The sequence below is a fragment of the Meles meles genome, chromosome 6, assembly GCF_922984935.1.
Source record: "Meles meles chromosome 6, mMelMel3.1 paternal haplotype, whole genome shotgun sequence".
NCBI classification, from domain to species: Eukaryota; Metazoa; Chordata; class Mammalia; order Carnivora; family Mustelidae; genus Meles; species Meles meles.
The window spans coordinates 137,745,194-137,773,103 of record NC_060071.1 but is presented as its reverse complement, the minus strand read 5'-3'; the positions used below and the strand labels follow the sequence as shown (position 1 = coordinate 137,773,103).

Genomic DNA, 27,910 nt, shown 5'->3' with positions numbered 1-27,910 from the left:
TTATTGTTCCTTCATTCTATACAGGGCAAGGTGAGCATGCCTCTGGCTAGAGGGGCATCAGAATTGTTTAAGGCCTAATTTCTCTCTCTAAAGATTTTTTAAAATCTTATAAATAATTTTTTGAAATAATTGTAGATTTACATGCAATTGTAAGAAATAATAGATCCCTTGTATATCACTACAAGGATTTTAAGTCTTATAAATAATGAAGGTTGGGGCGCCTGGCTGACTCATTTGGTGGAGCATGCAACTCTTAATCTCAGGGTCATGAGTTCCAGCCCCACACTGGATGTAAAGCCTAGTTAAAAAAAAAAAATTATGAAAGTGAGATAGTTCCTTGTATAACTGGTCTGAAACCACAGGTAGGAAGCAGTTCTTAATTTTGAAAAAGGTGAGATTACTACACTTGCAGCTGTAATAAATAAGGTTTCATGCAAGGTATCAGTTTTTAAGCCAAACCTCAGAGGATTACAATTGTATTAGGTTGAGAATGGAAGAGGAGAAAGAGGTAAAACCCAGAAAGAGCTGGGTGAGAGGGAGGACCGGGTTCCTGCACCAAAGAGCAGCAAATCGTCTAGACATACACACATACATACATACATACATTTATTTATTTGTCAGAGAGCGCACAAGAAGGGGAGCTGCAGGCAGAGGGAGAAGCAGACTTCCTGCTGGACAGGGAGCCCCATGTGGGACTCAACTGAGGACCCTGGGATCATGAGCTGAGCTGAAGACAGGTGCTTAACCTACTAAACCACCCAGATGCTCTTCATCTAGACTTTTAAATTGCACGCCTTTTGTGAATTGATTCTTTCTTGCTTTGAGGTTTTAGAACTCAGGTAATGACAGGCCTCTTCTTAATCTCAGGTCTAATTATTCCGTTTTCTGTTTTATAGAATACCTTGATTCTACTGAGAGTCTGACTTCTTGAAAAAAGTTTCTCTTGTGCTTTTAGAATGACAGTAGAGAACGGCATGAGCACAGCAGTGAAAGGCGGAGACATGGCAACCCTGGGCCATTATCTAATGGACGACCCCAGGGTAACTCGCGGCAGGTGGTGGAGCAAGAAGAAGAAGAAGATGAAGAGCTGACATTGAAATATGGCGCCAAACATGTGATCATGCTTTTTGTCCCCGTGACTCTCTGTATGGTGGTGGTCGTGGCTACCATCAAATCAGTCAGCTTCTATACCCGGAAGGATGGACAGCTGTATGTATGAGTGTTTAATTATTCCCAAGACTGGTCTGGTTTTCATTTTTAGTGTGTCGTCATCACCTTGGAGGCCTCGGCTCTGAAGGAGCACGAAGGCTGGAGAGTTCATCCTCTCTGACAGCCAGAGCAGTTGACAGAATGACGGGTTATTATTTGTTGCTTTAAGCAGAGAAAATGAGAGCTACAGAGTTCTGTTTCATGCGTGGTGTCACTGGGTGAGGCTAAATTTATTTGAAATTGAACAAGTAAAGAGTTGAATATTAATCTTTTCCACCTCAGGGCCAATGGTCCCATTGTTCTTCTGCTAGAACATTCTTCCCTTTTCTAGATTTGATGGATGAATTCTTATCATCGTTTTCATCTTTGCTTAAATGTTAAGTACTCAAAGGTAATTTTCCTGATTCTTGTAACAGAATTAGGTCCTACCCAATACTCTTTCTTATAGCAGCCTGTTCTTTTTCACTTGTCCCAATATGCAAATATTTATTGACATTATTTAAGCCTGGTTTCCTTCTGTAAGGTAAGGCCTATGAGGGCATATTGTTTCTATGACTAGTTCTGTAACAAGTGCTCAACAACAACAAAAAGTTGCTAAATGAATAGATGAAGAATCAGTGCATGCTCGAGTTCTCTAGACTCCTGGGGGGATTGTTGTATAGGTTCTATCGTGCTGTTGGTACGAGCCCTTTGCCTTCAAGAAAAATACTTTGATTCAGATTCACCTAGTTTTGTCTCTAGAACTCTGTAGGGCCCCTCTAGGGCTCAAACAAAGCTTTAAATGAATTTTGGAATTTGAATTAGCAAACTGTGTGGCGTTCTAAAAGCCAAGGTTTTAGCCTTTTGGGAGAAAGGGTAAGACAGGAGTAAGGGCAGGGGTTGGAGACCACAGTCAAAAGAGACTGGGGAGTACTATCTGTATAGCTTAGAGTTAGTTTTGGCTGTATATTATAGAACAGGGTTAGTAAGCCATAGTGCCCACAGGACAGATCTGCATGCCACCACCTATTGTTGTAAATAAAGTTTTATTGGAACATAATCATGTTCATTCATATATTGTCATATATTGTTCATTTATATGTTGTCTATAGCGGCCTTCATACTACAGTGGTAAGGGTTCAGTGGTTGCAACAGAGGCCATATAGACCACAAAATTTAAAATATGTCCTCGTTAGTCCTCAACAGAAAGTTTCCTGACTCTGTTATAAGAAATCAAAACAACTGGTTTAAATGGTATACATATTTTATCTCTCTCCCAGAGAGTGGTACAGGGTGGTCAGTCCAGATTGGTAGTATGTCTTCACATTCCTCAAGGACTCAGGCTCCTTCTTTTCTTTTCCTTTGGCTTCTGTCCTTTAGGCTATTCAAGGTTCCTTATTGGTACTGGAGCCCCAGTTCCTTATTGGCACTGAACTTCCTGTTCAATTCAGACAACAGGAAGCAGGAAGTGGTGGGGGAGAAAAGGATCTAAGACATATCTCCCAGCAGAATTAATGCCTTTCTTAGAAGTTCTACACAACACATCCGCTTATAACTCATAGGCCATACTTTGTGTCATGGTCACACCTAACTGTAAGGGAGTCAGAAATAAAGTCTCTTAGCTGGGAACGCTGGAACCTGAAATAAAAGTGTGTTTATGTGAATGGGAAACCAAGGGGAAGATGGGTATGTGACGTTATGTTAAAACAACTCCAGTTGTAGTTACCCTGTGGGTGAAAAAAATAATTGTAAGCCATTATTATATAAGCCACCTTCCTTTGACAAGTACTTATAGCTTAGGTAGTTTATGTGGTAGAATCCAGTTCTCTAAACAAATCACTAATAAGCTGTGGAGAGAGAACATTTGATAATAATGATTTCAGTGTAAAGCATCCACTAGATGGAGCCAGTGTCTGGCTCACAAAAGTCCACCTCTCCACATTTTAGATCTCTCCTTTTATTTTGAAGCACTTATTTTAGAGTATAGCTAATTTTCTTAGCTAAAATTCTTGGCTAGATTGCTGAGATGGAGCAAAGTCATAAGAAATCAGTTGAATCAAGGAACTAAAACTGGTGTTGGAGAGGGATGTGGTTTGAGATACCCATTAACACTTACTTTGCACTTTTGTATTTTGTTTTGTTACAGAATCTATACCCCATTCACGGAAGACACAGAGACCGTGGGGCAGAGAGCCCTGCACTCAATTCTGAATGCTGCTATCATGATCAGCGTCATTGTTGTCATGACTATTCTCCTGGTGGTTCTCTATAAATACAGGTGCTATAAGGTGAGCGTGAGACATGGAACTTTGCTTTCCAGCATGTTCTTTTTGTGATTGGGTTTTCCTGTCACCGTACTTGGTCCAGTAGAGAAAGGAACTTTATATTCTAGAACTGATTTTTTGCTTTTCCCCCTTATGGTAGAACATTTAAAAACACAAAAACACATTACGGGGGAAAATTTTTTTTCTTATCATATTCTAAATATTTTTAACATTTTGATTTGCAGTACGCTTAGGACATTCCAGATTAAGTCCTAAGACCTTTGTGAATTCCCTCATTTGCAAATAGTACTGTAGGATATAATTGTCCCTATAAAGTAATATAACTTAAAAACTTCAGATTTTCCTGAGTGCAGACCACTAGAGCTTTCTTCAGACACTGATGTTAAACTCATTGGTGACTGGTTATGTTCCCATTTCTACATTGGGAGCCATGCATTCCCTCACTGTCTCTCCTTCGATAGCACTAGCTCTTCCTTAGGAAATAAGGGCGGGGAGATTGTGTAGCAAAGACACAGGGCCAACCATCCCAGCCTCTGCTCCCTTAGCTCACCGTCTAGCTAAGGGATTCACTCTTATATTTTAGCCACCTGGCACATATTTCAAGTGCATGCCTCCGAGAAATCACAAATTATTACAAGCCATGAGACTTTAGGGTCTTTCTCAAATAAAAGAAATAAATGATAACTTTCCAAATATTGACGTCTCCTCTTTCCCCCGCTAGTACTTATGTCTATATATGTTTAACATAGTTAAAATAAAATGTTTAATAAGTATGTGTCCTTTCGTAACTTTTACTTTGGCATAAGCATTTTTCCGTATTTAAATCCTCAGAAGATGTGTCTAAAGGCTATGTAACACTTGACTCAATGTGTGTATTTTATTTTATTTTTTTTTATTTTTTTTTTAAAGATTTAATTCATTTATTTGACAGAGAGAGATTACAAGTAGACAGAGAGGCAGGCAGAGAGAGAAAGAGGGAAGCAGGCTCCCTGCTGAGCAGAGAGCCCGATATGGGACTCGATCCCAGGACCCTGAGATCATGATCTGAGCCGAAGGCAGCGGCTTAACACCAGAGCCACCCAGGCGCCCCAATGTGTGTATTTTAATTTACTTACCCTATTTTCTCTGACGTTGAACATTTATGTCATTTCCATTTTTTTTACTACTCTAAAAAACAATGAATGCCTTTATGGAGCTTTCTTAATTTTTCAAATTATTTCCTTAGGGTAAAATCCTCAACACAGAATTTATGGGGCAAATTATCTACATTTTAAAAATTTTATTTTACTTATTTGAGAGAGAGTGCAAGAGAGCAAGACAGCAGCAGTGGTGGGGAGGGGCAGAGAGAGAGGGAAAAGCAGACTCCCTGCAAAGCAGGGAGCCCGCCATGGGGCTTGATCCCAGGACCCTGGGATCATGACCCAAACCAAAGATGCTTAACTGACTGAGCCACCCAAGTGCCCCATCTACATTTTTTTAATTATCATGGTGTGCAAAATTCCTTTTTCCAAAATGATAGTATCAATTTGTACTTAACATTAGTAGTGAATGAGACTGTCTTACGTTAACCTTTCACAGCACTGAATTTTTAAAATTCTGTGCTAATTTTTAAAGCTAAACAAAATGCCTCAATTTGCATTTGGTTAATTACCAGTAAGATCAAATACCATTCCAGTGTTGACGAACTTTAAAATTATACACAATTTAACCTTGCTTGTTGAACGTTTGAGTGGGTGGAAGTGTTAACCCAAGTGATGACCATCTGCATTCTGACATTAGCACGCGGAAAAGATGGAAGACAAAGGTGTCTATGATCACGGGAGGTAGTCATCAATACTTAGAAAACCCAAGAGCAGATGCTGTAAACCCCTGCTGCAGAGCAGCCTCCTACCCCTGTTTAAATATCCTCATGGCAGTTACTTTTTCTGCATATATGTGTTTACCTGCTAGTTCTGCTTCTCTGCTTTATTAGACTCATTTTGTGACTTTTCTTTTTAATATTTTATTTGTGTATTAGAGAGTACAAGTGGGGAGAGGGTTAGAGAAGCAGACTTCCCACTGGGGAGGGAGCTCAATGTGGGGCTCGATTCCAGGGCCCTGGGATCATGACCTGAGCTGAAGGCAGACACTTAACCGACTGAGCCACCCAGGTGCCCTTCACTTTGTGACTCTTATCTGGATTATATGCTACTTTCGTTCTTCGCATTTTATGGGGAGTCTGTATCCTGTTTAGAGTCATACCCACACCTGCACACCTTAAGGATGAGCCCATAAATTCATACCAGTTATAAGTTTGCTTTCTTGGCCTTCCTTTCTGTGATCTCCCTGGTACTTTTTGGTTCGTTTGGACGTCCCTGTTCCATTCCTCCAGCCGGAAAGCTGGTTTTATTTTACCAACAACAGCGCCAAGAAGTGGTAGGGCAGAGAGAAAAGTAAAGCAAGTGCCATCTGCCCCACTTTTGGGGAACTACCGCTCCTGCAGATAGAGAGGAAGCTTCCCCTCCCTCTGAATTTTAGGCTCCTGCAACCCTCAGTACCACCCCCACAGGACTGTTTGATAGCTAGATGTGAGAGGATGGTGAAAGGAAAAAGCCAAAAGTGAGATTTTTGCATTCTTTTTTGGTGTTAGGAGACCCCTTTCCTGTTGTTTATCCAGAGTAGACTTCTCCTAGAGCTCCCACCATCTTGCTAATGCCCACTTGGGGTTGCAGTGAGTTTGATGGAGGAGGCTAGTACTGGAGGGGAAAACGTGCTAAACTCCCCTCCAGTTCCCCAGCCCAGCGGACTGTTCACTTGTCACAGTCCTCACCTAGCGGCTGCATGCATTCTGGCCAGCGCTCATGGTTGCATTCGGCAGGAGAGAGGGGAGATGTGCACTCGCTCCACGGCACCTCAAACCTGTCTTGATATATTTTGGTCAGTTTTGTGCATCTTTTAGTTAAATCTCATTTTAGACAGTCTAAAAAGGGTTTATTTTCAGCCACATTTCCACATTTATTTGTTCATGTTGTTTTGTTAACATGAAGTTCAAGTCTTAGCAGGCACAGCCAATTCTATAGGAACAAGTTGTTTACTTTGATTTCTACTCCAAAATAAAAGGAGCTTTTGAGTCAGAAATTCAGAAACTTGCCAGGACCTGTTTGGAAATAAACCTGGAGGATTTATTGTCAGTGGTTGGTTGTGCAATGTCTGTGAGAAACACAAGAAGTTGAAAGACCAAACAAACTTGAAAAAGGTAGAGACTGAAAAGGCGGTTAATTATTTACATATCAGGGTTAGAGACGGAACTATGTAACTTATTAAAGCCATGTGATTTCTGGCCTGGACAGTTCAGGGTTTAGAGGAGATGCTTGCTGTTCTGTACTGAAGCAGGGCTCTTTTCTTTCAGAGCCTTTAGCACAGGAAAGCTGAACTAGGGATTTTTGCAAGATGAGGAAAAAGGCTGTTTTACCACCTGATGTTCTAGAAAAAGGGGAAGTGCTATTTAGTCATCATCAGAAGAGGCTTTGAATTCAGGTAATAATTCAGAAAATCATAACATCAGTGACCAAAAACCATTATTATAGACAGAGGGCATTTAATATCTTTATAATATGAAGAGCATTTATAAATCACTCAGAAAATTATGAACATGAACATTATAGAACATTAGAGCATGTAGCTCTTGTTCTCGGGGTTGTAAGTTTGAGCCCCACATTGGGTGTAGAGATTACTTTAAAAAATATAATCGGGGCGCCTGGGTGGCTCAGTGGTTTAAGCCGCTGCCTTCGGCTCAGGTCATGATCTCGGGGTCCTGGGATCGAGTCCCGCATCGGGCTCTCTGCTCGGCAGGGAGCCTGCTTCTCTCTCACTCTCTCTGCCTGCCTCTCTGCCTACTTGTGATCTCTGTCTGTCAAATAAATAAATAAAAATCTTTAAAAAAAAAATATAATCAAAAAATATTATGAACATTCTAAGAAATTTTTAATAACCCAAGCCAGAAGAATTACAAAGGAAATATAGATGGCCAGGAGAGAGAGAGAGACAGATGTGTATATATGTTTCCTCGATGGTGAAAACAGAAACATTAAAATAACAAATTAACATATTTCACCTATTGACTTGGTGAAGATTAATATAGGGTTTTTTTTGTGAAGTCCTTAAGCCAATATGTATCAATAGTAATTAGAAAAAGTGTACACTTTTTGATTCCATAATTTGGCTTTCATGATGTATCTGAGAGAATCTGAAATGCAGAAAAATATTTGCAAGCTAGGATTTTTATCCTAGCATAAATTATAATTAGAATAAAGTAGAAAACCATAAGTTCCATAAGAAATACGGAATAAGAAAAGGTTAAATAAATAAGAAAAGTTTAAATAAATAAGAAAAAAAAGGCTAAATAAATAAGAAAAGGTAAAATTGTGGGTTCATTCATATATGTAGAATATTATAATTTAGTCATTTAGAAATCATATTTTCACCCATCAATAAGGATTGGACAGCTGGGAGGCCCCACAGGAAGGACTAAGGGCTCTCATTTTATAAAAATCATACTTTCAAAAAGTATTTTTTGGCATGAGAATGTGTCTGTAATAAAAAAAATGTTTTAAAAAGCAGAGTGCTTAACTATATTACTTGATTATAATATTGCTAAAAGGCCTTTATGCATGCAGACAGAAAACATGCCTGAAAAAAACACATTAACTGGTTGTCCCCCTGGTCAGTGGAAAGAGTTTTCTTCCTTTAGTGTTTCTTTAGCTTCTCAGTGTTATACATGTTTGTTACTTTTGTATTCAGAAAAGTGCTTTCTTGAAATAAGCACAATCCCCATGTTCCCTTGCTGAAAAAAAATAAGGTAACGAGCATTTCTCAAGAAAGATGAGAATTTCTAATACTCGAATATTTACTCTGACCTTTAAGTCGAGCTTGATATGGAGTACCAATGTACATCTTCCACTTTGTAAAGCTTTTCTGTTTTGTAATATTTCATATACTTTTTAGTTTTATAACCTGGATGATCTCTGAAGCTGAGTCTTGTGAGCACAATGGGGTGGGAAACATGCAGGCAGGTTCCTTTCTGCTTAAGCTTTATTGGGTTTTCTGCTAATAAAACAGAGTAAGGACTCCCTATAGAATATTTTGTTAAAGTTGAATATTTTGAGAGGGAAATCTGCAGGTGTCTTCAATTTACTTTGATATGTATTAAAAATAAAAAGGAGAAATGGATAGAAACGCTACAAAGTGAATATATCAAAATGTGAATGGTGGCTGTAAAATTCTTCAAACTTTGCTATGTGTTTGAAAAAAATTTTCTGTTTGAAGATTTCATTTATTTGAGAGAACAAGAGAGAAAGAGAGAGCACGCATGCGCGTACACAAGTGGGGAGGAGGGGCCGAAGGAAAAGGAGACTTGGAACTTGATCCCAGGACCCTGAGATCATGACCTAAGCTGAAGGCAGACGCTTAACTGACTGAGGCACCACTTGAAATTTTTTATAATAAATTATTAGGGGAGATTTTTGTGGAAGGACACCGGAAATTAAGTTTGTTTATTCAGATAGTCAATTTAGAATATTCAAATGTCCAAAGAATACCAACTTCCATGTAAAGGCATTCTTTTTAACTTTTCCCCTAATTGTACCACTTAAGAAGTTGTCTTTCTGTCTTGTCTTTCTTTCTCTCCCTTCCTTCCTTTCTTTCTTAAGTTTGTTTTGTTTTGTTTTGTTTTTTTGACAGAGACACAGCTAGAGAACACAAGCAGGGGGAGTGGGAGAGGGAGAAGCAGGCTTTCTGTGAAGCAGGGAGCCAGATACAGGACTCAATCCCAGGACCCTGGGATCATGACCTGAGCTAAAGGCAGATGCTTAACGACTGGGTCACCCAGGTGCCCCTGAAGTTGTTTTAAAGAAAAAGAGGCAGCAAGAATTTTTAAGAAATCTTTTCTTTCAGGGGCGCCTGGGTGGCTCAGTGGGTTAAAGCCTCTGCCTTCGGCTCAGGTCATGATCCCAGGGTCCTGGGATCGAGCCCCACATCGGGCTCTCTGCTCAACGGGGAGCCTGCTTCCTCCTCTCTCTCTGCCTACTTGTGATTTCTGTCTGTCAAGTGAATAAATAAATCTTAAAAAAAAGAAAAGAAAGAAAGAAATCCTTTCTTTCAAAGGAATTAATAATTACAGATCACCTTGGGTGACCAGAAAAAAAAAACACGAGAAAATTAACGTATATTTTGATCATAACTGGATTTTGATAGGTTAGCGCCTGATTATTGGAACAATAATTGTTCCAATTACTAATTGGATCTGGGAGGTGGGTGTGCGAGATTTTTTTTTTTAATAAAGACAAAATAATATTCCAATTTAGAGGTGATTTTTGGGGGGTGCCTGGGTGGCTCAGTCGGTTAAGCATTTGCCTTGGGCTCAGGACCCTGGGATTGAGTCCCACATCAGGCTCCTTGCTCAGCTGGGAGCTTACTTCTCTCCCCCTGCTTGCACACTCCCCCTCTCTCGCTCTGACAAATAAAATCTTAAAAAAAAAAAACTTAAAAAAAATTAAAATGGCTATATTACTTAAAAGGCCTTTTTAAAAAATACAGTTAATGTATATATATGTAAGTCACTTAATGGACTCTGATTTTCAGTTTCACTGAATTTTATTTTATTCAATTTATTTCTGTTTATTTCAGAAATAACCACAAAATTTTTCCATTGAAAATATTGCCACTTTAAGCTTTAAATGTTGACTATTGGCTCTGTTGATAATTTATTTTAGAATGCATTATTTAAAAAATTTCGCATGTTTCTAAAGGAACAAGTGTGTGTATATGTCTTGCTGAATTTTCTATTCTGAGTAGTTCAGTACCAAAGAGTTGTAGTATAAGTATGCACTGATCCCAAAGTCAGTTTGAGTTCTGCCATTGGAAAAGAGTAACATACACAGAAATAATATGTTATTTTTTTTTTTTTTAAGAGTTTATTTATTTGACAGACAGAGATCACAAGTAGGCAGAGAGGCAGGTAGAGAGAGAGGAGGAAGCAGGCTCCCTGCGGAGTAGAGAACCCGATGTGGGGCTCGATCCCAGGACCCTGAGATCATGACCTGAGCTGAAGGCAGCAGCTTAATCCACTGAGCCACCCAGGCACCCCAATATGTTATTTTTGAAGTAAGAAATTTGCCTTCCTTTAGGATGTGGGATCTCTTAATTATATTGAAATGCTTTCTTTTCTAGGTCATTCATGCCTGGCTTATTATTTCATCTCTGTTGTTGCTGTTCTTTTTCTCATTCATTTACTTGGGGTAAGTGGTGAAATACTTAGTCTGTTTTTCAGGAATTAACTCTGTTTGAGATGTAACTGTCACTTAAACCCATGTACTTTGTTGATGAAATACTCTTAAATTATGATCATTTCCATATATAGTTTGTACTTGGTATGCTTAAGACTGGTTAGTATTATAAAATATACATATTTTTTTCATGGTTGCACTAAATTGCATTTTACGAAAATAACATCCTATGTCCTAGCTAGTGGGTGTTTAATTTTTCTAATTTCAGGTATTTTAAACTAGGGTTTCTTTCCATTGTGGCATTTTATTTTATTTTTAAAGGTTTTATTCATCTAAGAGAGACAGTGTGAATGTAACAGGTGGGGAGAGACAGAGGGAGAAGCAGACTTCCTACTGAACGGGAAGCTGGACATGGGGCTTGATCCTGGGACTGGAATCAGGACCTGAGCCTAAGACAGAGGCTTAACCGACTGAGCCACCCAGGCGCCCCATCCATTGTGGCATTTTAAGTGACATGTGGCCTTTTTTTAGTTTTTATACTTACTTTAACAGCTATGACCCGTGATACTAGTTTCCTATTTATAAGAATGATAGAGTTTTCTGTTAAAGTAAGCTCAACTTGAGAGAAAAATGAATTTAAAGAAAACTGTTAAATAGCACAGGTTGATATAAGATATGATAAAAATATGAAGACAGGCTATGAATATCTAATCTGAGGGAACCATAGTTCTGAACAATGTTTTGATGAAAATTAGTGTACATAAATATTTTTAGTTTTCTGTTTAATTTTTTTCAGGGAAGTGTTTAAAACCTATAATGTTGCCATGGACTACATTACTGTTGCACTCCTGATCTGGAATTTTGGCGTGGTGGGAATGATTGCCATTCACTGGAAAGGGCCTCTGCGACTCCAGCAGGCATATCTCATCATGATCAGTGCCCTCATGGCCCTGGTATTTATCAAGTACCTTCCAGAATGGACAGCGTGGCTCATCTTGGCTGTGATTTCAGTATATGGTAAAACTCAAGACTGACATTTTGTTCATCACAGAAGTACCTCACTGGTGTGTTTCCCTTCCTTTTCCAGTTATCTTGACTTAGGAAAGTGGTAACAGTTAACATCCCATAGCTTTTCAGCAAATAATTAGCTATAGTGTCTTTTTCTTATAAAGAGTTCCTTCTTTTTTTTTTTTTTTTTTTTTTTTTGAGGTTGAGTTCTTTAAGAATGTTTAACTGCCCACAATTTAAGCCAGTGAGGGATTAGTGGAAGGATCCAGACTTCTGCTCAGAAGACTGAGGTTTAAATCCTGTCTCCACCACCAGCAGTCTTTGTGACGCTACGAAGGAGCCTCAGACTCCTTGAGCTTCGGTTTCCTCGTGTAGAAAATGAGCGCAGCGCTTCCCAGAGGTGTAAGAGTTTAGAACCTATGTTGGAAAGCACTGGCAGAGTGCTTCACACACTTAAAATGCTCCATTAGTTTAAATCAAAATTCTACCCAAGGTGCCTTATTTTATAATTTTATCATATTTTATAAGGCAACTTGGGTAGATTTATCTTTGAAAAATAAAACTTATTTGGGCTGTGTGAGATTCAAATCATTAACAACCAGTGTCACATGGGTTCCAAACAGTCCCAGAGTATCCTTGACATGAAGGACAAAAGCAGCTGTATAGGTGTGAGCTCCATGGCTGCCACCCTGCAGGAAAGCCAAAAAGGGGTCCACTTTTAGCGGTCAGAATATGTTCTCTAGATTATAATTTGTTCCTACTCAAATGCTTACTAAAATGTCAGGTGTCCTGGAGTAGGAATCCTCACCATGCCCACTTGATTGATGAAGAAAAAGTCCTTGGAAATAGAATTAAATTGGTTCTGTTCTCATATTTGATCAATCAGTCCTAGAACTGGTTGTGTCTTTCATAGACATAATCTCTGTGTCTTTCCTAGAGACCTTAGGTGATAACGGCACTTGATGGTTTACAGAGTCCTCATCTATCATTGTATCACTTTGCTCGGCCAACTCTGGCCCCCATCCAGTCAGCAACTGGTAAATACTTTGCAGTCAGAGCTTTACTTATATGTGCTTCTGTTCAGTGCCTTTTTCAACAGCTACAGTTTGCCTTCACCTTCAGAGGGACACGCTGTATCTCTGCCTGGCTGCTGGTGGAATTCTTCCACAGCCCTGTCATTGCATACAGTTCTTGTTGGCTAGACCTTAACCACATCCACCCTTTTCCAGGAGCACAGATAGAACATCACATCGATGATATTTTCCTCTGAAGAGATTCATTTCACATATTCATTGAAGACATACAAATATTCACACAGGAGCTCAAAAAAAGGGGGTGGGCATTTACCTGTACATTGTACAAGGCTTTGCCACTCCAGTTGAATTCCTGAAAATTATTTGGTAAGCTGAGGGCTTCTGTATCCCTGACACTGTCAGGAAATAGCAACAGAGCCTCCCTATACCCACAATGTTAAAACAAGCCCAGTATCTTTTAGGCCTTTTTGGGATCTGGAGGCAGCATATTCCTCATTTACAAATTTCACTTAAGCCTGTGTATACTGTTAAAAATTGGCCCATCTTGAATTGGGGTCCCCTACAATAAATGGCTCTAGAATCTGTCCAGATGTAAGCGAACAGTCACTTCCGTCAATGTCCACTTCAGAGAATCATTCACTGTAGAAGCTATAGCAACCTCCTCTCACACCTTAAATCCCTAGACCGCCCGTGATGATCAGAAGTTGCCCATGGATTCTGATGGGAGAAACTGTCCTCCTCAGTCCCGTGCTGTACACCATTAGAGAGGCAGTTGAAGGGTGCATACTGAGCTCTCCTGGAAATAGGTTCTCACAGGTCCTGAACCTGTGAAGGTCCACGTTGTTCTGTGGGTCATGGAGGCAGCATTCTATAAACCCAGGCCAGCTACCAGGGCCTCCCTGCTACAAGATAGAACTAAGTCTGGGCCTTCCGGAGTATCACACCGAAAAGAAAGGTGGCCTCTTCTGTCCTCAGTCCCTTACTAGTTGACAAAGTGCTAGAGGAGCTCACCCCCTTCTTGGACCTGTGGCTACTTGGGGAGCCCTTTGGGATCAAGTGAACGGCAGTGGGAGTTTATACCCCTCATGCACAACATCAGAATTACATGTGATGAAGCTTACTTCCTGAAGGGCTCCTCCTTTTCATTACCTAATGCAGACATCCTTGATCAGAGAGTGGGGTCCAGGGCTCAGCAAAATTAGATGAACTTCAGCCGGTCATCTTATCCTAGCCTACAGTTGGCTCCATCGGTGCATTTTTATGGACTCTCGGGCCATTGCCATGGTTTAGTCATCTGGTCTACCAATGATAGCAACAGCAATTACTTATCCAAGGTTTTCCTCTTTGAGGAAAACGGCTATGAGAACCTCTGGCTTCACAGATGCTCAAAATATGTATCAAGGTTACACACGTCTCTGTGTATATTAAAGCCACAGTACAAGCCTCACTTTCTCCATTGTGGACTTCCAGACATTGTTAATAGTGCCCATCTCACCTGTAGAAGTAAACAATGCTGGGCTCTTGACCAAGAATTTCAGTGGGACTTTCACCGTTCCCACCAGCCTTGGGCTACAGACCTCACAGAGCACCATTGTGACATACTCAAGCAAGTTAAAATTTAATTAAATGAAACATGGCATCTATATGTCAACAGTCACACATCAGACATAAAGAGTCTGGTTCTATTTTTGTATGTCCAAAAACAAAAACAGAGTGCCCGTTCTGGAGGCAGCCGTGTCTGGCTCAATCCACACTCCTCTCCTTTCATTTTTTTGGCTATTTGACTAGCACAGCAATCAACCTTTAAGTGAAGATTAAATGAGAAAATACATATAATACACTTAGAACAGTATCAGTAAATGTTAGCTGTTATTTTTTAAAATATATAATCCTGTAAAGTAGTCAAGGCAGTTCTTCCTGTGTTACTGCTAACAGACCTGAGATTTAGAGAGAGGTGTTTGCCCAAGCTTACAGCATTTTTTTTTTTTTTTTAAGCTTACAGCATTTGATCTAGAATCTGAATCCCAGGTCCAGCATTCTTTCTACTGCATTACAGTATTTCTCCCATTAACACTCCTTCTTCCATACATGATACAAATGATCATTTCCCCAGACCTTTGAATTCCTTTAAAGTAAGAGACTTTTGTGTCCATGATTTAGAGGCGTGATTCTCAAGTCCTTTTTTTACAACATCTGAAGATTTTTAAATTTGTCCCACAGGTTCTAAAATTTTTGAAACAAAATTCACTTTAATTGCTCTAAAAATAAGGTAGTTTATCATTTAGCACTTCTGTTAGGGGCAGCATGTCATAAAGCCAAGACAGTTACAGGACATGCAGCTTCAAACAGGTTGAAAAGCTCCTTATTTCAGCGCAGTATCTCCCTTTTCTCATCCCAAGCAAATCAAAGTGGAAGCAGTGAGAGCAGAAACCTCTCTGTGTGTGTGTGTGTGTTTTATTATATTAGTGGTAGTCGATGTAATGTTCAAGGAGACATGACCACTTGCGGTTATGAGGGGTTTTTTTACTTAAATACATCTGAATGATGGTGATGGCAGCTTTAGCTGTGATGTCTTCCTTCACAAATTTAGCTATACCTGTTTTAATATTTTTAAATGTTTGAGATTTTCTATACTTCTATATTGTGAATTTTTATGGCCCAGAAAATGTAAGAAAAATCGCCATTGATGGAAAGAGATGGTGGTAGAATCAAGAATAGTTTAGGCAGATTGCTCCTATTCTGAGTTGCTGTTTTTGTAAAATCAGCCACTTTTCAGTACCACATGCATTTAAGACCTGATACTGTGAAGTGCTTTTGACAGGGGTACAAAGAAATACTAAAAGGATTTTATGCAAAGATTTATTTTGTTTTGTTTAAATTTACTGTCCTTTAATTCAGGTATCCCTAAGTAGTACATACACTATTTTAAAAAGGAGAGGGAATGAGTCTCTGTTACTCTGCTCTTCATATTTTGAGAAATTCAGTCATCCCCCCCCTATTAAATTCCTCTTGTTGTAAAGCTTCCATCTGTGGCCCATAGATATGATTTGTTCAGAAATAGCTTCTCTTTGTTTTTGCTTATTGGAAGTTGACAGCTGCTCCAGAGTAGTCCTGTCTTGTCATTATCTCTGCCTTTTTCCTTCAAACTCAGAGAAGACTTGTTCCCGGAACTCTGTGATGATACACTGTAAACTAACCAAATAGGCGAAAACCAAAACAAAATTTACACGGATCCTCTGTGTGGTTTTGTATAGGTTGTTTTTTCCCCCACCAGTGTACCTCCTGTTTGTTTCATATTGGTTCAGCATCTTCCTGTGTAAAAAAAGACATTAACCCTTTTCCCTTGGTTAATTCCTCCCTGACACACCCACTTGTGAACTTAGCCAATACATTTTTGCAGACTTCTTTTTTTTTTTTTTTTTAATTTTTCTCTTTCTAGATTTAGTGGCTGTTTTGTGTCCAAAAGGCCCACTTCGTATGCTGGTTGAAACAGCTCAGGAGAGGAATGAAACTCTCTTTCCGGCTCTTATTTACTCCTGTAAGTATTTTGGAATGACGTTAAGTTACTACTCGGCTTATAAGTTATAGGAACTCAAACACATGAAATTATGGTCATTATTATACTTTTTCTCATCTTAAATGCATAACATTAAGAGAACTTCTGCACATCCCTGTTTCCTTGCAAACTATTGTCTTCTACCTGACCCTGGTTCAAGAGAGTTTTCAGTAGAGGTAGAAATAGAAGAAATATTTAGAGAGTGGGGAGCCATTAATCTCAACTAAAATCTTACTAGTTTGTGATGCCTGGATGGCTAAATCTGTTGGGCATCTGCCTTCAGCCCAGGTCACGAGCCCAGAGTCTGGAGATCGAGTCCCACGTCAGGCTCCTTGCTCAGCAGGAAGCCTGCTTCTCCCTCTGCCTGCCGCTCCCCCTGCTTGTGCCATCTCTCTCTCTCTCTCTCTGACAAATAAATAAAGTCTTAAAGAATAAATCAAATAAAATCTAATTAGTCAAGAGTTACTGAGCCACATACTACAGAGGAATCTTGCCCTAGCTTACCAAAAAAATTGTACTGTTCCTTCACAATGTGCCCCTTTTGGTTATTTTGGGATCCTGTTCTTCCTAATCATTCAGTACATATGCATTTGGGCATTGACCTTCTGCCACAGAGCACTGTGGGGGACATAAAGATGTTTAAGATGCTCTACCTTACCCAGAACTCCTTTGCTTATAGTTAGAGGTGAGATAAGACAAATGTATAAATAAGCAACATCCAGCATATTGTTGCCAGGTTCAGAGGAGGCACAATTGAAGTGTAAAGAGAGTTGAGAAGAAGGAAAATCTGGCTGGGGAAACAGGGAAGGCTTTGTGGATGAGATAGCATTGTATTAAACCTTTTAAGGATGGTGGAATTTGGGGCACCTGGTGGCTCAGTGGGTTCAAGCCTTTGCTTTAGGTCTTGGGTTCATGCCTTGTCATGGTCTCAGGGTCCTGGGATTGAGCCCCATATCAGGCTCTCTACTCACCAGGTAACCTGCTTCCCCCTCTCTCTCTGCCTGCCTCTATGCTTACTTGTGACCTCTCTCTGTCAAATAAATAAAATCCTTTAAAAAAAAAAAGGTGGGATTCCAGCAAACACAGTCGGAAGAGTTGATTCTGTAAGTGGGCTTGTCACAAAGAACGGCTTTGAGACAGAAGTGTGGGGCATCTTTATCACATTTCAGGTGTTTAGATTGACTAGAACATGGAGTAAAAAGGGGGGAGAGTTCTAGGAGGATGAGTTTGGAAAGGCAGATTAGGGCAAGATCATCAGGGATAGCTCTGGGTGGCTGGTTTAGGTATCCGTATGCTATTCGCTGATTGCTGGGGAATCAGAGGTTCTTGAGCACAAAAGTTATGTGATCAGAGCTGTGGCTCCGCAGCCTTGCAGCATTGTGCAGGCGGATTTTTGGGTGGCGAGAACTGAAGTAATGGCTAATAACTAAGCAGATACTGTTGTAATCCAGGAGGGAAGTAACGAGGGACTGAACTGTGGTGTTGTTAATGGCAGATCCAGGAAGAGGACTGATCGATGAGAGGTTGTAGAGGTAGAATCAGTAGTTCTTAGCAACTGATGAGAGAAGTTTCAGGCCTGAAGGAAAGGTGATGAAGAGGTGTGTTGTTCTTGGTTCAGGAACATTTCATTTTGTCTGTGGCCCATATCTTCCTTAGTTGGTGGGACCTGTGAGCCAGGTAGAAATTGCCAGCACGAGTTTAGAAGTGAAGTGCCAGTGCTTGGGGAAAGAATTGACAGCGTGGCAGTGGCCGTTGAAACTTCGGGAGTGGATGAGCGGTTCAGCAGAAGTGGATGAGAAGACGCCAAGGAGAGAACTTTGTCAGCTCCTATGCCCAAAGAGTGAGACAACGAAGAGACCGCGACAGTGAAGGGAAGAGAAGAAGATTGGGATAACAGGGATTTTTCACTTAACCATATCAGGACATGTTTTCCATGTCAGTACGGGAAGAGGCTGCACAGTATTCTCTATGTAGGTACTCAGAAAAGGGCGTCCTTGTTGATCTTCTTTTCTGTCACAGACAGTGCTTGCAGAGATCATCCATCTTTGTGCAATTTTTTGTATGATACATTTTTAAAAATGGAATCGCTAAGTCAAAGCATGTATGTACGTTTTGATGGGTCCAAAAGATGGGTCTAAAAAGGCTACACCGTTTACATTTCCTTTAATAGTGTGAGGTACCACTTTCCTTATACCGTCAGTATTATGTGTGTGTGAAACTAAGAGGCAAAAAATAACCTCTTGTTTCATTTTGATTTTGGCTTATTAACTAATAATTATTAATGAGTATTTGGACTTTTTTCATGTTTTTTTTTAGCTACATACTTATATTTCTTGTTTTGTGACTGGGTATAATCTTTTCTATATTTTCAAAATTTATAATTGCCTAAGTAATGCATTAATGTGTTATGCTGGAAGAAAATTAAATATTGTAAAGAAAGCTGAATTTTACTATAACCGTCCTCCTTAATCTTAATACCTTACCAAGCAGTTACCCTGTTACCAGTTTGATGTATCTTTGTAGGCTTTTCTTTTTCTTTTTTTTTTTTTTTTTGCCTAATTTTCTGTTGGGTTATTGGAAAAACTGAGTTTCAAGAAGAACATCAAATGCTCTAGAAGAAGCCAAAGATGAGGACGAAGTAAACCGTAGAGAATTTGGTGCCTTGGACGTCTTCGGTGACTTTTAAGAGAACAATTTCAGTAGAGTGGTGGGGCCAGAAGCAGTGCTCCCAAGGGAAGGCAGTGTGTCTGTGTTTTGCTGTTGCTGGCAGTGGAAGTTATGGTATAGCCAGAGAATGGGTGGTGAAGGAGGGGAGGTTCAGTAAACATCCCCTACTACAGAGATTCCTGTCGCACCCACAGGGCAGTGGTGACCTGAGGGGAGAGCAGGCCTGAGGAAAGGTGTTTCCAGGAGATAGAAGATGTAACTGTGTCTCTAAGGTTGAGGGGAAGGAGTCAGTGGAGATAGCCTTTGAAGAGACCAGCAAGAAGGAATAGTTCATGGACCAAGGTTATCAACAAAGAAGGTAGAAATTGCCCTGAGGGTCGCCTAGGTGGCTCAGTCAGTAAAGTGGCTGCTTTCAGCTCAGGTCATGATCCCAGGGTCCTGGTATCAAGCCCTGCATGGGGTTCCTTGCTCAGCGGGGAGCCTGCTTCTTCCCTACCTGCCGTTCCCTGTGCTTGTGCACTCACACTCTCTCACACACACACTCTGTGTCAAATAAATAAAAATCTTTTTTTTAAAGATTCTATTTATTTATTGGACAGAGGGAAAGAGACGTCGAGAGAGGAGATCAGGCAGGGGGAGAGGAAGGGGGAAAAGCAGGCTTCCCACAGAGCAGGGAGCCCGAAGAGGGGCCGATCCACTGGGATCATGACTGAGCCAAAGGCAGATGCTTAACCACTGAGCCATCCAGATGCTCAGTAAATAAAAATATTTTTTAAAAATATTTGAGATGCTTTGAGAGTTCAGGAAGAGGTATTAGAAGAGAACTGGGAAAGACTTGAAAGGAAGGAGAAGGAAGACAAAAGCAGAAGGTAGTGAGACATAGTGAAAGAGAGAGGTAAAGTTCGGAGCATGTGGTAGTTGGCCTTCATTTTTCTTGTGAACGTGGGGTGAGATCATTTGGGGGAAGTGGAGAGGCAAGGACTGTGCTTGTATGTGGAGAAGTCTGGTCAAATGTTAAAAAACTCAGTGTCTGGGATGCAAGGATCTTGTTTTACTCTTTTTCCGATATAAATTTATTATCATGTGCTTCCTGTGTTTTTTGGCAGAAAAAAGGTGAAGTTTTGAACATCAACATTTTCCTCTTAATCAGCATTTGGGTGTGAGCTGTTTATGTGTTATTCCTGGAAATTAAAATCGACTGCATATTTTATATTTGTGCATACAGAATGTTCCACCAAATGTTGATAGTGAATGCTCAGTGGAAGTAACTTAAGTATCCATCAGTGGGAACACTTTCAAATAATTACAGTACATTCACACAGTAGGCAGTTGTTCAACCATTAGAAAGAATGAGGTAGCCCTGTATACGACCAGTTGTTTTTTTAATGTTAAAGATTATATACTAAATGCAGAAAGCAAGATTTAGGGGAACCTGGGTGGCTCAGTTGGTTAATAAGCATCTGCCTTTGTCTCAGGTCGTGATCTCAGGGTCCTGGGATGGAGCCCTGCATCGGTTTCCCTCCTTTGCAGGGAGTCTGCTTCTCTCTCTCCCTCTGCCCCTGCTCTGCCCCCCCACCCCTGGGTGAGTGCTCTCACTGTCTCAAATATAGAAACGAAATCTTTTTAAAAAGAAGAAGAAAGCAAGATTTAAAGCAATAATGCAATATCGTATGGGAGGAAGGGAATTATGTTTGGATGTCTGTGCATATACAATCCCAATGATACATTTAAAAAACTGACAAAAGGTTAATAGTGTTCACCCCTGGGAAGTGGGATTTAGAGATGGAGGTAACTTTTACATTTTTCTTTATGCCTTTCTCCACTTGTAGAGTTTTAATTGTACTTTGTGTATTTTTAAATTTTTTATTTATTTTTATTTTTTAAAGTTTTTTTTAATTAGAGCACAAGTTGGGGGGTGGGCAGAGGGAGAAGTGGGCTCCCTGCTCAAAGGAGCCCAATGCAGGGCTGGATCCCAGGACCGTGAGATCATGCCCTGAGCAGAAGGCAGATGCTTAACCAACTGAGCCACCCAGGTGTCCCTGTACTTTGTGTTTTTTAAAAACTTAATTGTGGGTATCAAAGTGGAGGGATTTGAGGGGTTTTTTTTTTAAGGTTTTATTTATTTATTTGACAGAGAGAGATAGTGTGAGAGAGAGAGAGAGAGGACAAGCGGGAAGAGCAGCAGGCAGGGAGAGGGAGAAGCAGGCTCCCGCAGAGCAAGGAGCCCGATGTGGGGTTTGAGCCCAGGATCCTGGGATTATGACCTGAGCTGAAGGCAGCTGCCCAACCAGCTGAGCCACCCAGGCACCCTGGGGTTTTGAGTTTCAAATTATTCTTTGTGTTTTCATAACCTTACATTGTTTTACTGTTATGTCTACTGTTACTGTCACAATAATATGTAACAAAACAAATACCTTAAAACTCAGTGCCTTAAAAATAGTCATTTATCACCCGCTATCATGTCTGCAGTCATTTGACTCAGCTGGTCTGACCGGCTGTGGTCGCTCTGCCGCATGTGTTCCCTAGACTCGTTCTTACTGGGTAGAGGAACAAGAGAGCTTGATACTAGCATGCTGTCCTCTCTGCCACACCCGTTGGTTGAAGCAAACCACGGAGCTGAGGCTTCCTCCCCCAACCCCCAACAGAAGGAAAACTCCATTCCATTCACAGTGACACCATGGCAGCAGGAGGTTGAAGAATTAGCAGTAGTTTTTCAGTCTGCCACATCAAACATGTATATTGATTTTATACAGTAAATAAGCCTATACTTTTTTTTTTTTTTAAGATTTATTTATTTGACAGAGAGAGACACAAGGAGAGAGGGAGTGGGAGAGGAGAAGCAGGCTTCCCCCCCCGCCCCCCGGAGCAGGGAGCTGAATGCAGGCGGGTTTGATCCAAGGATCCTGGAATCATGATCTGAGCCCAAGGCAGACGCTTACTGACTGAGCCACCCAGGAGCCCCTACTCTGTTGTTTTAAAATATCATTTATGTATGATATTTTTACAACTCATTGAATTCTGTTGGATCTGATGGTGAGCCCCTCATCTCGGGAAACGGGGCTGCCATCTCTCCCGTCACACAACGCATGTTCTTAGGGAACCTGGTGCTAAACCATTCATAGATGACCTGCTTCTGGATGGTGTTGTGTACATAGCAGAAAGCTCCCTCACTGTAGTCTGTTGAAAGTCAGCCTTCAACACAAGGGTTTGTAAAGAAAACATAAATACAAAAACAAACAGACAAAAACCCCCACAAATATAAGCATAAACCTGTGTAGATCAGGTAAGCTCAAGAAAGTATGGTCTCATGAAATACTTAATCTGTGGTGGGATTTTATAAATCGCTGAGGTTGAGAGGGCTTTTAAAAAAAAAATGTAAGAAAGCAGGGTTTTTTTGTTTTGTTTTTTTTTTTTTTAAAGATTTTATTTATTTATTTGACAGAGAGAAATCACAAGAGAGGCAGGCAGAGAGAGAGGAAGGGAAGCAGGCACTCTGCTGAGCAGAGAGCCCGATGTGGGACTCGATCCCAGGACCCTGAGATCATGACCTGAGCTGAAGGCAGCAGCTTAACCCACTGAGCCACCCAGGCGCCCGGGGTTTTTTGTTTTTAAGATTTTATTTGTTTATCTATTTATTTGTCAGCGCATGAGCACAAGCAGGGGGAGCGGCAGGCAGAGGGAGAAGCAGGCTCCCTGCTGAGCATGAAGCCAGATGAGGGGTTCGATCCCAGGACCCTAGGATCATGACCTGAGCCGAAGGCAGGCGCTTAACTCACTGAGCCACCCAGGCCTCCCTATTATTTTTATTTTATTTTATTTTATTTTATTTTAAGATCTTATTTGTTTGACAGAGATCACAAGTAGGCAGAGAGGCAGGCAGAGAGAGAGAGGGGAGGAAGCAGGCTCCCTGCTCCCAGGACCCTGGGATCATGACCTGAGCTGAAGGCAGAGACTTTAACCCACTGAGCCACCCAGGTACCCCTCCCTATTATTTTTTTTAAAGCAGCAGTATTATTAATCAGTACTCTTTCCCTGACATGGAAATAAACACAAATATTAAAAAGTTTTAAATCAGTCTTCTTGACTATTTTCTCTTTAAAAAAAAATGCAATCTTTTGGGGGTACCAATGACCAGAGATTGGACTCTGGTTTTTGCTGGCATTTGGTTTCTGTTATAGCCCTATATGTACATGTTTATATGTATTTTTATATTATCATTGGTGTATTTTCAGGATAAATTCCCAAAAGTGGAATTTCTGGGTCAAAGATTAAGGCACAGGTAGTTTTTTATTTTTAATTGAAGTGTAGTTGACATACTGTCTATAGTAGTTTCAGACATGTAGCATAGTGATTCGATATTTATATACATTATGAAATGTGCACCATGGTAAGTGTAGTTACCATCTGTTACCTTATGAAATTATTATAATATTATTGACTGTATTCCCTTGCTGTATTTTATATCCATGATTTATTTTATAACTGGCAGTTTGGAGCACCTGCATGGCTCAGTTGGTTAAGCATCTGCCTTCGGCTCGGGTCATGGTGCTGGGGTCCTGGGATCAAGCCCCATCTCGGGCTGCCTGCTTGGTGGGGAGCCTGCTTCTCCCTCTCCTTCCGCTGTTCCTCCTGCTCGTGTTCTCTCTCTCTCTCTCTCTCTGTCAAATAAGTAAAATCTTTTAAAACAACAACAACAACAAAAAACCTGGAAGTTTGTAGCTCTTAATCCCCTTCCCCTAGTTTGCCCATGACCCCCTCTGCTCTGGCAACCACCAGACATTTGTTCCCTGTATTTATGAGTTTGCTTCTATGTTGTTTGTCTTATTTATTTGTTTTAGCATAATAGTATAAAAATGTCAAGATTTCATTTTTTTTTTTTTTTTTTTAAGATTTTATTTTAGAGATAGAGAATGAGTGAGGAGCCAGGTGGGTGGGTGGGAGGGAGGGACAGCAGACTCTGAGTGAGTGCAGAGCCCAATATGGGGTTGGATCTCACAATCCCGAGATCCTGAGCCGAAATCGAGTCAGACACTTAACCGACTGAGCCACACAGGTGCCCCAGTTTCATTCTTATGACTGAGTAATGACATACGTAGTTTTGTTAGGTGTTACCAAATTCCCTTCAATAGGGGCTATTCCATTTTTCATCCCACTTGTAATATATGAGAAGTACCATTTTGATATATTCATGTTGTCCTTTAAAATGTGAGAGGTGTGTGTGTTACACACTTAGATCTATATGGATATGTATGTATTTTTGTGAAAGGGACATGAAATAGGCCGGTTGACAATCCCCTTTATGTTTATTGCTTTTAACCTTTTTTTATTCCTTGTATATCACAGTTTAGCATTACCAAAAATCCAGAGGTCAGGCATCCTTAGAATCATAATGGTCATGTGATGCTTTTGTGAGTCCCAGTTTGTTTTCTCATTTAGTGCCAATAAGTAATTTTCATCAGCGATTTCACATTAGTTTAGAATATTCAACCCTCCAGCTGCTTTTTCAGTAGGTCTTGCTGACCCGAACAGTTTTCCCTCTGATTACATTTTAGGGACTGGAAACGATGAAATATATGGTTTTTTACAGTAGCAACTACAGTTTGAAAGCTAGAGTGAGTGCTCAGTCTTAGAATTTTTTCTTTAATCTGCCAAAATCAGAGAAAATCTTGTCTTATTTTTAATAATGCATTTGCTTCTGATTGTTAAGGATTCTTAAGGTGACATTAAGAAGATTGGTGATTTCTGTAGAAAGATAATGGCCTCTTCTCTATTCATGTACTTTCTGGGTTTCAAGTTCTTAACTGGACTTTTGTCTTTCTCAACAGCAACAATGGTGTGGTTGGTCAATATGGCAGAGGGAGATCCAGAAGCCCAAAGGAAGGTATCCAAAAACTCCAATTATAATGCACAAAGTAGGTGTCTTTTATTTGGTAATTTTCTGCCTGGTTTTTCCAGGTCGTTGTCCTGTTATATTGGCTAACAGCTGTGAAGTACTGATTTTATTTATTTATTTATTTATTTATTTATTTTTTAAAAGATTTTATTTATTTATTTGACAGACAGAGATCACAGGTAGGCAGAGAGGCAGCCAGAGAGAGAGGAAGGGAAGCAGGCTCCCTGCTGAGCAGATAGCCCGACGCGGGGCTCGATCCCAGAACCCTGGGATCACGACCTGAGCCGAAGGCAGAGGCTTTAACCCACTGAGCCACCCAGGTGCCCCTGAAGCACTGATTGTAACCTCTGTCTTTGGTCATGGACTCTTGAGAATCTCCTGGAAGCTGTGGTAATACCCAGTAAATACAGATAAATATTTAAGAAGTTCAGGTGCTCTAAACCCAGCCATACAGCCAAGGGACCCTAGGTAAAGAATTTCTGCCATTAAATGCCATTAATACCAGTATGGAAAGGTTCAAGTTGAGGCTGTGATTTAAAAAAGAAACAGTAATCTTGCTCTCCAAACATGTAAAAATGAGAGCCTCTTACCTGATATGGCCAGGGTGACTTAAATATGATTTGACTTAAGATGCAATCGTGTTTATACCAAGAAGATAAAATATTCCAGGTGGACATGATGTTCTGGAGGAGGGTAGATGATCCAGGATGATCAGGCTGGGAGATGGAAAGGCCCCTTATGGATACAGAGATGATGTCCGGGCAGGCGTAAGTTAGGAGTTGTTAGGAAGAATTGGAATAATGGCACACTAAAAATAGTCAAGAAGAGAAGAAACTTTGTAAGAAAAACGAAGAGCTAACCTTAGAGGAAGCTGGGAAATAGGCAGAGCAGTGGCGAGAGAAGAAAAAAGGGCCTTAATGGGGAAAGGAAAGTATAGGTTTAAAGAGCCATGAAATCTGCTGAGTTAGAATTTGGGTAACAGCAAAGAGCACATTTTCAACTGGGAATTTTGCAGCAGAACCAGTAGGAGACCTGATGGAGAAGAAGGAAATATATTGGAAACAATTGCTCCAGGTCTGGCTATTGTGTTGATCTGTGTTAAGCTGAAGACAATTAAAAGATGAGTTGTCTATGACTATATCTGAGTATGAGTGCAAAACATTTTATTCTTTAGACAAAAATTTTTTAAAAGATTTTTATTTATTCATTTCAGACAGAGAGAGAGAACATGAGCAGGAGGAGAGGGAGAGGGAAAACCTGACTCCCCGCTGAGCAGGGAGCCCAACATGGGGCTCAATCCCTCAACCCTGGAGATCATGACCTGAGCCGAAGGCAGATGCATAACCATCTGAGCCACCCAGGTGCCCCAAGACAAATATTAATTGAGTGCCTAACTCTGTGCCTCATATTTTAACTAGGCACTGAGAATGCAGCACTGAACAAGATAGCCTGTCCCTTCGGAACTCATGACCTATTTGGACAGACACAAATGTTCAACAAATAATTTTATAAACATTTCATACAATTGTGATACGTACTACAAAGGAGAAGTATGGTTGCTATGAAAGTTTACAGTAGAGGAATTTCATTTACTCTGGAAAGTCAGGAAGGCTTCCCTGAGGAAGTGATAATAGGTGACAACCAACGGACAAGTAGAAGAAGAACTTTCCAGAAGAGGAAACAGTGGGGAAGAGCCTTAAAGTTAGAAGGAGCTAGGTGAACTGACAGAGTTCCTCAGTGGAAGTACTGTGGTATTTGGGGGGGGGGGGGGGGCAGTTCTTCATTGTGTGGGGCTTCGCTCATTGCAGGTTTTTAGCTTTTCTGGCCCCTCACTCTAAATGTTAATTTTGGTTTCACGGTATTATGGTAGGCAAAAAAATCTCCATCCTAGATATTTCCAAACACCCCCTGGAAGGGAGGTGCTACCCACTGGCTAAAAACCACTGTGTTAGGAGAACTAGAAGTTAGATTGGAACAGAAAAACACAGGACTCCAAAAGGGGTGGCTTAAAAGGTTCGCAGGTAGGAATGAGGAGGGATGGGGCAGAGTAGGGGCTACTGTTTTTATTTATAAATCTTACGCTTATACGATTTTGTAAACTCCAAACCATGGATGATTCAGGATTTGTGAGGACTTGGTTAAGAAAAAGAATACAAGTTATAAATACAGAATTGCTGTGGCCTCTCTGAAGTATTCCATGTAAGTGAGAGGCCTGAGGCTTGCAATCTTGATGGTAAATCCACCTCTATGAACATGTTTTACTTGTATTAAATAATAAAGGAGAAAAAGTTATCAACTTCACTTCTATATTTTAATTATCTTTGAGGTATGGATGTTTCTCAGGGCTTTCATGTTATGCTTACAATTTTGAGTCTGATTGATAGTCATTATAACACAATGGCTGGCCCATAAAAAAATTCACCCCCCTCTCCTACCTCCCCCCATAATGGTCTGCTTTTTATCTTAGTCATAAAGCCACAGTTAGGCTTTCAGCTGCCAAGATCAGAAAACCCAAGTCGGTTGCTTTAAACAAAGAAGAATTAGGTCCTCTCATGTGACCAATATAGGCCTTTGTAGGGCTGGTCGGTTTTATGATCCACTGATATCATCAAGGGCCTAGGGTCTTTCCATCTTCCTGCTCTACCATTCTTAGATACCGGTTTGGTCCTCAGCCCACTGCTTCTCATGATCAGAAGATGACAACTGTTGTTCCAGACATCATATCCAGATGAGACATCATCCAGGCTTAGAAAGGGGCAATTTTATTTCTTCCTTGAGTCTCTCAAAGAGTGAGAAAAATATCCCCCAAATTCAGAGCAGACTTTGCCTCCCCACGCATTGGCTAATACCACCCCCACCTTTAGAGCTTTTATGGGGAAGAGGAATGAGATTACCATGCTTGGCTTGGCTTGGCTTGATCATGATTTACCCCCGGAGTCATGTGCATGAGAGGCGGAAACCCAAACCAATCAGGACTCTACCCTCAGGAAACGAGGGAAATGGTTATTGGTCAAGCA

General features: G+C 40.5%; 1 protein-coding gene across 4 annotated transcripts in view; it reads left to right on the top strand.

Annotated features, from left to right (window-relative positions):
* PSEN1 (presenilin 1) overlaps window positions 1-27,910 on the top strand; it is a 78,105-nt gene that overhangs the window by 34,723 nt on the left and 15,472 nt on the right. For all 4 annotated transcript variants that reach the window (XM_046008653.1, XM_046008654.1, XM_046008651.1 and 1 more), the window contains 6 exons: window positions 956-1,209; window positions 3,335-3,476; window positions 10,680-10,747; window positions 11,532-11,752; window positions 16,217-16,315; window positions 24,826-24,912. In XM_046008653.1, coding sequence (XP_045864609.1) covers window positions 956-1,209; window positions 3,335-3,476; window positions 10,680-10,747; window positions 11,532-11,752; window positions 16,217-16,315; window positions 24,826-24,912 — 871 coding nt within the window. The remainder of the gene's footprint in view (window positions 1-955; window positions 1,210-3,334; window positions 3,477-10,679; window positions 10,748-11,531; window positions 11,753-16,216; window positions 16,316-24,825; window positions 24,913-27,910) is intronic.